At 36.1% G+C, this 12,392-nt stretch overlaps 1 protein-coding gene across 1 annotated transcript in view; it reads left to right on the top strand.

The window, feature by feature from the left end:
* CHSY3 (chondroitin sulfate synthase 3) overlaps window positions 1-10,007 on the top strand; it is a gene marked incomplete at both ends in the record, with an annotated part of 151,668 nt that extends 141,661 nt beyond the window's left edge. Inside the window, one exon of the mRNA XM_084278600.1 lies at window positions 8,442-10,007. Coding sequence (XP_084134726.1) covers window positions 8,442-10,007 — 1,566 coding nt within the window. The remainder of the gene's footprint in view (window positions 1-8,441) is intronic.
* Window positions 10,008-12,392: the final 2,385 nt, after the last annotated feature.

Raw genomic sequence — 12,392 nt, 5'->3', positions numbered from 1 at the left:
TGGTCTGGACACTCTCCAGTAGTTTTGTGTCCCTCTAATTCTGTTGCCCCCAAAACTGCACTCAGTATTCAAGGTGAGGCTGCACCAGCGCAGTGTAGAGTGGAACAATCCCCTCCCTGGACCAACTGGCAATGCCATGCCTGACGTACCTCAGGATGCAGTTGGCCATTCTGACTGCCTGGGCACACTGCTGGCTCATGTATAACTTGCTGTCAACCAAGACCCCCCAGATCCCTCTCAGGATGACATGTAGTTGTTAGCAGGTTAAGTAAGGTGCAGGCGTGCAGATGCTTCAGTTAGATTTATTTTCCAAGGGAAGTCATAAATACCAGAGAAGTAGTCTGCAGAGATGCTCATCTCCCAGTAAGGAGGATTAGGACCTGTAAAAGAATACTGCTGTATAAGGATTTTTTATGAGACGGGAACCTCATGCTGTTTATAGCTAGTGGTGTTACAGGGGCAGGGGCATGTAGAGGGCTGCTTTGTCTTGCTATATAAATTTTTTATTCCACTGTATTAAGATTTCCCACTCAGAGTACTTGAAGCATAAAGGCATAAAGTTACATTAAATTTTTATATCACGCTGTGAAATTGAGGCACAGAATAAAACCTTCCTGTACTTTATTCAGTGATAGAGGTTTTCTGCCTTGTGTGTAGCAGGATAGTGAGTAGAGGGAGTTACTCTCCCATTTCTGATGATGTGACAGGAGTACAGATCATGTGCTTAGCCTTTGTCTTTGTGTTAGCTTGTATGATAGGAGTGAAGTAATGGCATGAAGCACAGTCAGGCAACATGATATTAGGCCCACTATAGGATGTTAATTCCCTGGCACCAGCCTCTTTTAGTTAACGTGAAATGAGGCTGGATGGATGAAGGCTCTCAAATGGATGATACAAGAAGGTTGGTCTACAAATGAAGAGCAGAAAGGACTGCAGTTTTTCTATTTAGGAAGAGCTCTAGCCAAGTATCTGTGAAATACTGTCCTGTACATCTTCATACATCTTTAGAACAAACTACTTTCTGGTGTAGCATTGCAGAGATCTTCAGTCTTCTTACTGTGCTGAATATATCCATGCTAAAAAATGTTGAGCATGCTAATTTTCAAGATTTGGATGGTTTCTTTGAAAGTCTGGTTTTCTTTCCTGAGAGGGTGCTGAATATAGACATATGAGTGCTGCTGGCAACATGAGAATGGAAAAGACAACATGCGTTCATTGTAGGTTGTTGGCAATGATTACAGGCAAGCACATACTAGCTGCTTGATACACACAGGTCCAGGGAACATCCATATCATATGTCACAAGCCTCAAAATGTTCCCAAATTCTATGTAATAAAACACACAGTCAGAAAATCTAAAGCTCAAAAAACCCAACTTGTCATGAAAATGATAGACTTCCCCATGAATTTTTTCTTTGTAGCAAAAGGGAAATTTTTCAGTAAAAATTCCTTCTGGAGTAATCCCACTTAATAGGGTATGTTGCTAGTCCAACTGTGACATTACACATAAAACATTTCAAAAAAAATTTCAAGTTTACAGTTTCTATATATTTTGTATATGTGCAATCAGCTTTTGTGCTCTTAATGCGCATACAAGAATAATTAGTGTTCAGATGCACAGCTACTCGTTTTAGTAAAGTTCATCATCAAAAAAATATACTAGCTTGTTTCAGAAGACACACAAATTCAGAGAAGATAATCAGTCATCAAATCACCCTTTCATCTTTTTTCCTTAATTCAAAAACCAGAATTTTATATTTCTGGCTAAATATGTGACCTTTAAAGATTTGCTTCCATTTTTTTTCAGCTGAAGCATTGGAGGTTAATAACAAATTTTAATCTTATCACTAAGGTATTGCCAAATCTGTCACGTAGTGAGAAAGGGACAGGTTAAGATCACTAAGCAAAAATACTTACATATTTCAAAATACATGTATTAATACTGTTAATTTTAACTGTTATTTCCTTCGATAAATAATTCCATAGTAATAATTAAAATATTGTTATTATTAAAATTTATTTTTTAAATTTTATTATACACTATGATTGCAAAATAGCTTCAGAAATGGACTACCCTTAAGGGTAAGATGTTGGCAAAGTAACTTTCCTCTTCTTTTGCTCCTTGAAGTTAACATTTAAGCATTTCTGTCAACTGTTTATTAAAAAGTGTATGTTTTGTAGGTAGAAATATTTTTAAATGCTCTGATGGTATGCTGTATGTAAACCTTAGGGAGGTTTTAGTGACTTACACTGAATAAGTATTTTTTTTTCCTCTAAGTCATTAAAGGTTACTTTTGTCGTACAATTTTACAATGCTTTAAAGAAAAAATGGTATTAATTCTGCATGTAATAACGCAAGTACATAAAAAAGCTATTGATTCTTACAGAGCGTAGATAATACAGATTATAGATAACTGGTAGACTATCATAATAAAATTAGGCATGTTAGGTTAAAGATCAAATATTTTAAGGACTTGATACAAATGCTGTAAGAGCATTTTATTGTTTCTAAAATGCTGAATGAAAGCTATGAATTATATATTAAATTGTGTGAGATACCACTTATTAATCAATTCTCATAGTATCTATCTAAAAAAAGAAATAATTTAAATCTAGATCTTAATATTTGGAGTGAAAATCCATTTTTTTCACCTTGATCACAGCAAATTATTTAAGGGCTTGGCATGAGAGCATTTTACTGTACTGCTTGCTGTTCCTAGAACAATCGTCGTAACATTTACAGTCTAAAGATAGAAATTCAGTATGTGAAGAATTATATCTTCTAAATTATCTATATAGATACTGCTGTACTATGTTTTGCAGCTTAAAATTCTTAGAACATTATACAAAGCTATTAAAAGGACATCCTGTTTTTAGGAAAACTCCAAGTGAAAAGAACTGATTTGGAATAAATGCTAACTGTCAGCAAGCTCAGACAAGAAAAAAAATAGTCAAAGAGAACACATTTGACACAGTTCTTGCAGATCTGATTTATTATACTAGAAAGTAGTGAACAGCTTTCAACTCTCCTTTCTCCCTGAGGTGGAACAGTTTACTCAGAAACCAAGGCTTCAATTTCTTAAATCTTCAAATGGGGTGCTGGCTATCAAATAGCAGGCATCTTTCTTCAGTGCAGGAATAAAATGAAAATCCACATTTGTGGCAGAGTTTACAGACAAAGGACCTGAGGAACAGCCATCACCAGCGATGGAGAGAGAGGGAGTTTTCTCTCACATCTTTTCACTCTTCTCTTTGGCTGCAATTTCTGCTTCCCTCCCCACCACTTTTTAACTGTGTTATCCTAGAGGTGCTACCTCAGCCTTGGCCGGTGGCAGGTCTGTCTTTGAGCCAGCTGGTATTGATTTTGTCAGACCTATGGTAAGAGTCTAGCAGTTTCTTGCAGCAGCCACCCTGTAGCCCCTCAGCTACTAAAACCTTGCCATGCAAACCCAGTACTAAATTACCTGGTGAAATCTGTTTTCTTGTCCAGAAATTAGTGTTGCATTTCATTATAGCATACATTACTGAGAACAACTTAATCTGCATGTATTTACCTGAATTCTTAATTTTTTGAACTAGTCCCTCGATTAAGGTACTCAGCTTGCTGCTGTTCAGCCAAGCAATATAATTTCATCACAGTAAATTTTACGTGTGTTCTTCATAGGGATGAAACGCCCCTTGAAGTCACTGGAAATAGTGAATAGGTCCATTTTTAAGAGAGCTAAAGTCTAAAGAGTAGAGTGAAGAAAATATGGGAATAGCTCCTGTTCATCTTATCTCTAAATTTACTGAAAGTCCAGTTAAGATTAAAAGGTCTACTAAAAGTACTACTGTAGATTCAGGAAGAGCTAGGGTGGATGGAGGATTAAGTTCCAAGTCTTCTGCTATATGAAAGAAGTGGTTCCTAAACAATGCTCGAAGAAAAATTGTATTAATTTAGAAAGCACCATTTGCAATCGATCTTTTAATATTTGATAGTCTTGCAATAATAAAGTAGGTTGGTTTTGTGTACATGTAATAAGAACTTTCATTTTTTATTATATCAGTAAATCATGGAGATTACAATGATTTCAGAGCTTGCAATGCAAATTACATTGTGCTTACGTATTAGCTATTGTATTTTTCTGCCACTGTAATAGAGCATTGTCTTGTTCTAATTTGTTTCTGCTTATTTATTTATTCCTGCTTGCAGTTCAGAGCTCCTCGGAGCATGATTAGATTATTCACACTTCTTGCCAACCTCTAGTTTCAGCTGGCATAAAAAGACTTCCCAACTATGCCACTAGTTGTGCTCTAAAAATTGTTCAGAAGACAGTAGACTCTTCAGGGAAGTCACAAAAGTCGTGCAATATGGAAAAAAAATGTTTTGCTTCTATGCATTATACAGAATTGAAGACAACTTCTGCCAGTTGCTGCTTTCAGTGAATGTAAAATGGTTGCATCATATCAGACTAAATGTTCATTGGAAAAGCAGTCTCTCTTCAGTAACCAGTAGAAGTCGGCAAGGCAGGAGTTTAACACAAAAAAGACATATTGTGATGTAGTTTTACCCGGGGCTTGAGGACTCTGCATTATAGCAATGTTGCGGAGAAAGTGTACCTCCATGTTTAACATAGCAATTATGAAAGTCACTAAGCTGTTGGCTCACACTTTGAAGCCATGCAAAATTTTACATCAACAGCTTGCTGTGCCTTTAAATTCTGTGGTTGAGTTACATGAGTGTTTCCTTTTCTGGTTTTGAATCTTGAGAGCATCATTCTATGTGTCATAGTTCTTTATGTGAGAAGAGATGGGGACTATTCCTATCCTTATGGTGCCCCTGACTTTATGGATCTTGGGGTTGGCCCTCTTTGCATTACTCACTTCCATTCTATTCTTCCCTTCCTCTACTGATCTGTGATCACCTGGAGGCCTTGGTTAGTACCTTTCTATCCATATATTAACAATTTCAGATGGACATCACAATATTGACAAGGTACTTGCCCACAGTCTTCAATATTAAAGTGTTCTATGGACACAACTATATGATGGTATTTCTAATTCACTCTAGACTTGTCCTTATGCTATTTGCTTTTCCTTTCATCACTACTGAATATTAATTTTACACTTGCACAGAACTGCCTACTGTGTAACTAGGCTCTCTTTCCAGAGTTTTGACAGCTTGCAAACAGTCTGACATTCTTCAGGTATGATTAGGACTGCCCTCTTCACATATGCTTTGCATTGATCTACACAGGATTTATTCCACTGTTTCATTACCAAGCCATTCTAAATCATGAGAATTTTTTCAGGCAGGTTTATTTTACCATGCTGAATATTTTTAATTTGTATTCAGTAAAACTTGCCACCTCCCAAATCACGTCCTATTCCAGATCACTTGTGACTATATTGATCAATTCAGGTCCTTGCACATCCTTTCTCTAGGAATCCTAATCATGTTTCCCTTTGCCCTCTAAGGAAAGGCTTGACCACCTTGCTTGGAAATTTCAAAGCAAAATTTGTGTTATATTGAATTGCTTTCATCTAGATGTTAATAATTTGAGTTGTGAGAGACATTTTTGTGTTGCAATATTCAAAACAAATTTCTGCATAGCACCTAGGTGAAAAACCTGCTGTCTTCAGAAGAGTTTATGATCTCACTGTCATATTTGTTCTGAACTGCTTTCTCTGTATTAAGATCTATAAAAAGTGTTCAGTAACATCATTTAAAATGGATTGTGTATGCGTGATAATATTCTATTACAGTTGATTCTTTTTTTTTCAATGCTGTTGTTAATCTGTTGCTAATTATCAAAAGCAAAATCATTAGTATAATGGAATACATCCTCTTGCTATGATCTCGGTGAAGCATATCTAATAAACCAAGGCATGTGAAATTGGAAAATAATAAAAATGCAGTATTTATGTTAATAGATAATTCTTATTAGATGAGTGCTGCTAGTGAATCTGCTCTGATGCTGAGCTTGTAAAGTCAAAAGTTACAGAGGAATTTGCACAGTAGTAGAACAGCATTTAGTTTTACAGTAATTTTTACCTGTTAAAAATCTTTTGGGTATAATACATTATACTACTTTAAATAAAATTTACTGTGAAAATTCAGGTACTACAAGTTAAATGTGTAAAGGTAGTTAATGGGGTTTTTCAAATAGCATTCCTCTTTGTGGACGGAGAAAAGCTCAAATGATTCTTTATAGTTAGATGATTTAGGAAAGAGTGAAGTGTCAGGGTTTCTGGGGAAGGATGCTATGAAAATTCAGGTACTACAAGTTACTATTCAGCAACCAAACAGCCTCCCCTGCTTTCTTTTATTTTCAACATTGTGCATTTCTTTATCTTATTTTCCTGTGAAGGGATGTTAATATGAAATTCTAAATGTGAAAAATCATGGATTCAACTTTTTCTAGAAAAAGCAGAGAATACAAAAGCACAGTCATCTTGCGGAGCACTCTGTAGACTGCTTTAAATAAAAGGGGGCAGAAAGGGAGTGTGACTTATAACTAGAGAGGTGGAAATCTCACCTGATCAGCTGATCTTTTTTTTCATTACTCAGAAGGAGATGGGAAAATGATTCTTCCAAAGAAGAAACATATTTCAATTTTATCAGCACTTTATTCTGACTGATGATGTTGGTTCCTATTCTCTGATAGCAAGGAAATCACCCAGACACTCATGTCCCTGGTTCATCTCATCACATATCATCTCATATTGTCTCATTTCATCTCATCTCACCTCATCATCTCATCTCATGTGACAAGTAAACTACCTATGTCCCAAGATAGGGCTCAGACAGCTTTAGGCAGGAGTAAGGAGATTTGAGTATTTTTGTAAGATGTATGGGTTTGTCTTTTTTTTTTTCATGCTCACTCTCACTGTAGTATAATAGATGTATCTGTTTTATTGAAGGCAACTTTAAGATAGCTTAAGGTAGTTCTCAGAAATAGGCAGTTGCTTTTCTCTGTGTTATGTGACTATAGCCTCAAAAATGCTGATCAGACTAATACTTGTAACTATTTGTTAGGCAAACTCATTTGGGGTCTGAATGTATGGGAAGGAGATTCCAGAAGTTTTCTATTAAAATTCTCTTTTTCTAAATATGTGAATGTGTATTTCTCATACATGCTAATGGATTTTAAATCATTATCATGGTTCTTAGATTTATTAAGAGTTATTTTACATTTATTGCCCCATGCTTAACATTACTTCTAGTAGCAAAACCTCTGTTACAGAAAGAATTTAAGTAAGATGTGCTAAAGGTATTGAGTCTGAGACATCATGTCATCTACCCTCACCTCTCTTGATTTCCTCAGTGCATAAAAGAAAAACCTTAATATTCAACTCAAAACTCACAACACTTCTTTGAACATTTTCTATCTAATTAGCACATTTTAATTATGTGTTAATTACAGACCAATCTGTTTGCAGATGAAAAAGAACAGCATCTTCTGATTTACCTGCTGTGCATGGGAAATAATTCTGTTTTGCCGAGTTAGTTGGTGTTACCTTAACAAATGTAGTGGATCTTAAATGTTTTTATGACGTTAAAATTTTACTCCTCCATGTCATTTTCTCTGTAAGAATAAATACTAATCGCATTAAATTAATAATGAGCTAAGTTTTCTTTTAGGGAAGAAACCGAGTCAGAAAAGGTTTTTTGGTTTGCTCGTAGTTCAGCTGTTAGCACAGAAAAGTATAAAGGCCAGATACTTTAAAACCTAGACCTGTGCTTCAGCCATAAAATGCCTCTATTCACTATTTAGAAGACATTACAATTACTAATTTGGCAGAAGCAGAAAGTCTTTTCTTGCCACAGAAATACACTGGAAATACTCAGGGGGAGTTATACTAGCATGATCTATATGTAGTCTATTATATGTACCCCTGCCAATACACATGTTCCAATGGTTATACTTCAGTCATTGAATTCCTTGCATGGAAAGAAAAATAATTATTGAAATGAAGTCTATTCAGTTTTTGAACTAAGTAGCACTATCTGTTGGAATACCTGTGTAGGCAACACAATTAGCTCTGTGTTCAACAGACAGAAATCCAAAGTTCTCTTTAAAACTTCATCAGTGTTGCTAACTGATCTGTGCTAATAAGGGTTTAGATGTAGGTGAAGGCTTGGTGTTTCATGCATAGCAGCATTCAGCCTGTACCTGGATGCTCAGAACTATTACTTATAGACCTTTGGTTAAGAGTTTCATTTAGTTTTGCAGTTAGATTAAGATAAACCCAAAGTATCTGCCCTTCTGTTTAATTAGAGGACGATATTTGGTTAGTGTTGAAACAATGCGGATAATTCCTACTTCATAAAATTCAGTGCGTAAAAGTAGCCATGGTCTGTAAGAATTAGTAATGATCAATACCAATACATGTGCTTTCGTGGGTAGAAATGCTTCCACTTATTGTCGGGGTTTTTTTTTTTCCTCTGTCTTTTGGTAGATGCAGCAATTGTTCCATGAAAACTACGAACACAACCGCAAGGGTTACATTCAAGATCTTCACAACAGCAAGATTCACACAGCCATAACACTTCATCCAAACAAAAGACCAGCATACCAATACAGACTACACAATTACATACTAAGTCGCAAAATTTCTGAACTGCGCTATCAAACCATCCAGCTGCACAGGGAAAGCGCTCTGATGAGTAAGCTCAGTAACAGTGAAGTAAGTAAGGAAGATCAGCAACTGGGACTGATGCCATCTTTCAGTCATTTCCAGCCACGTGAAAGGGATGAAGTCATTGAGTGGGAGTTCCTGACAGGAAAATTTCTTTACTCAATGGTGGAGAACCAGCCACCTCGGCAAAGCCTGAGTAGTGTCCTTCGGGCTGCACTGGATGACACTGTGATGCAAGTCATGGAAATGATAAATGAGAACTCTAGATCTAGAGGAAGGCTCATTGATTTCAAGGAAATACAGTATGGCTACCGCAGAGTGGACCCTCTGCATGGAGTAGAATACATTCTTGATTTACTGCTTTTGTACAAAAGACACAAAGGAAGAAAAGTTACAGTTCCAGTTCGACGCCATGCTTACCTTCAGCAATTGTTTAGCAAACCTTTCTTCAAAGAAGTGGAAGAGCTAGATATAAGAAGCCTCCTAGAAGATACCAACACTGACACTCAATCTTTTTCTTTTCTTTCAAATTCTCTAAAGTTATTTTCTTCATCATTCCAAGGCACCAAAGATGTTGGGGGACGCAGTGACAAGAAAATACATATTCTTGTCCCTCTCACAGGAAGATTTGACATTTTCTCAAGATTTATGAATAACTTTGAGAAGACTTGTCTGATTCCCGGGCAGAATGTGAAGTTGGCAATAATTCTCTTCAGCTCTGAATCAGGCCAGGACTCCAGCAAACACATAGACCTAATGAAAGAATACAGCATTAGGTATCCTAAGGCAGATATGACCCTGATTCCAATGGCAGGAAAGTTTTCTAGAGGCTTAGGTCTTGAAATGGCCTCATCTCAATTTGACAATGGCACTTTGCTGCTATTCTGTGATGTTGATCTGGTATTCACATCAGACTTCCTCCAGCGATGCAGAGATAACACTATTCAGGGTGAACAAGTATACTACCCCATCATCTTTAGCCAATATGATCCGAACGTAATATATGGAGGCAACCCTCCAGCTGACAGTAGTTTTGTTTTCACAAAAAGAACTGGATTTTGGAGGGAGTATGGATTTGGAATTACCTGTATTTACAAAAGTGATCTACTTACAGCTGGTGGATTTGATACCTCAATTCAAGGCTGGGGACTTGAGGATGTAGACCTTTTTACTAAAGTGATAACATCTAGCTTGAAGGTTTTCAGAAGCCAAGAAGTAGGAGTTGTCCATATTTTTCATCCAGTTCAGTGTGACCCCAATTTAGATCCAAAACAATATAAAATGTGCTTAGGGTCCAAAGCAAGTACGTTTGCCTCTACCATGCAGCTTGCTGAACTGTGGCTACAGAAACATTTGGGTGTCAGGTACAATCGAACCATCTCCTGACACTTCAGCCCATTTGGCCTTTTTGGAGGAGTTTACCTCATTATTGTTATTATTTGATTTTGCTGTCATAGTTTTAAATTCCCTCCTTGTTGTCTTCCAAAGACTGTTGACCTCAAACAGGATGAGCGTCCTGTTCACTGATGTTTCTTATACCTACAGAACTGGTGAGGTGAATTCCTTCATATTTCCTTTATTTGAAAACCAGTCAAGTCACAGCAGTTATGTGAATCCAAGGAGTACATCCATCACAAGAGACTGCATTGGAAGAATGTTCTCTTTTGGCTTTGGGATGCAATATCATCTTTGTTGCGTTTCATAGATATGATATGATATGAGTATTTACCAGTGAAAGTACCACAAAAGTGCTTTATGCTTCTTCTGGGGATGGAACTCTATAAAATAAACTTGAGTTTTATAATTTATATGAGGACTGTATGTATAAACGCTACTTTTCTTCATCTTTAGAATTTTTAAAGTAAATGAGTAACGATGATTGTACCTTTATTTTTTAAAAAAAAAGATAAGCTGAGGAGCTACTTGCAAATACAACTGGTACTGGCTACCAAGGTCCTTAAATGTCTTATTATAATAACAAACTCCACATTGTTGCTCACTCAAAGCGTAAAAAAACTTTATTTTCACAAGGAACAGGATTTAATGGAATGCTTGTGTACACTTTAGAAGAGTAGTCAACCAACATCCTTCATTTGCAGGCAAGAAGAAACTATGACTTAGCATGTTTATTTATGATGAAGTGCAGACATACAGTATTATTTGAGACACATAATACAAGTAGCTATTTACTTTTTTAGAATGTCTGATACATAATTTTCTTTTACATTCCTTTCATAAAGCTGCACTTGATACAGAGTGCATTTTTTTTACATTTTTAATTTATATTAATAGTCAGTAGCAATTTGATGTTAAAGTTAAAATGATTGTAGAATAATTATATTAAAATTTCAACAATTACTACTGCTGGTCAAAGTTCCTTACCAATATTTTAGTGGAGGTCATAAGACTGTTTAAGATTTGTCTCTCTCTGGGCAACCTGTAGCTGTCATATTGTGAAACCATACAGTAAAGTATTTAAGAGGATAGCAAATAAAAAATACCCCCCCCCCCAATTTCTGTATTTTATAAAAATGTTTATATAGGGTTATATATGTGTGTGTGTGCAGTTGCGCGCGTGTGTGTGTATCCCTACATATAGATAAATAGACAGATACAGAGAGTGATTTCAAAATACTTTTTTTTCTGTTCAGGCAGCAATTTTTGCCAATCATTATTTTTGCCTCATGCTTGTAACATTTCATGTTATACTGTGGCAAAAGCTCAAAGGCATCCAAGAAGCCATCTGAACTCAGCCAAACATTAATGTAGTGGGTACATCTAGGAACCTCAGCACCCTTGGTTTCAAACTGTATTTTAAATAGATCTGGGCAAGGAAAACGTAAGCAACTATTGAATTTCTCTTTTCAGATGTATAAATAGACACTCAGCTGTAACTGACTCCCTCTGTGTTTCCTTTCAAAACCAACTAAGAGATTGGAATTGACTGACATATACATTTGTATGAAGATACCCTGATAAATCTCCTAAGACACCAGAAGGGTGTGTAGGTCAGTAAATGTCTCTTACCTGCAGTTCTTTGTTCTGGATATACCATGCAAGGAATAAGGCATCCCTGAAAATTAATGATGAAACTCAGAATTAAAGGGCTGGCCATAGCTTTTTGTATACTTTAAAAAAGGCCATCCCCATTGCCATGGAGAAGGTAGTAAGTGTGGGAGATGAGAACAGATAAAAGGTAATTCGTGCTTGTCTGCCCTCCCAGTAGCTCCTTGCTTGTTATTCTTCTGGAGGATCTTGCTTCCTAATGCAGTATTGTTAGTTCAAATGTCTGGAGAGATTAAAATTCGATATTACATATGAAATAATTCTTGGAAACCACTCTTTAAATTGAGTGCAAAGGTCATTCTCTGTTCAATTAAGAGAGCCAAGAACAAGGTACATAGAATTTATTTGATCAGTCGCAACTAATTGATGCAATTCATTGTAAATATCAAAGCCTGAATGCCTGTTGATAAGTTTTTGTGATGATTTCATAAACATGAAAAAAAATTACAAAGACATCTAAGTAAGTCATTGTCTGCTGGGACGTATTCCAGTGCTTATTTTAATTAATTTAGTGTCCAGGAAGTATTTGCTCAGCTTAAAGTAAAATAGTAGATTAGAACAAGAAATTAAATCAATCATTCAATGGGGATAAAGATGTATACAGAGGACTTGCAGGATCAGGTCCTACATGATATAAGCATAATGCTAGCATTTACCAGTACAAATATTTATTTAGTGTCTGACTGATTCATTTGTTTATATGAT

This window comes from Gallinula chloropus, assembly GCF_964237585.1.
Source record: "Gallinula chloropus genome assembly, chromosome: Z".
In the NCBI taxonomy this organism is placed as follows: domain Eukaryota; kingdom Metazoa; phylum Chordata; class Aves; order Gruiformes; family Rallidae; genus Gallinula; species Gallinula chloropus.
This window is presented reverse-complemented; position numbering and strand designations above follow the sequence as displayed.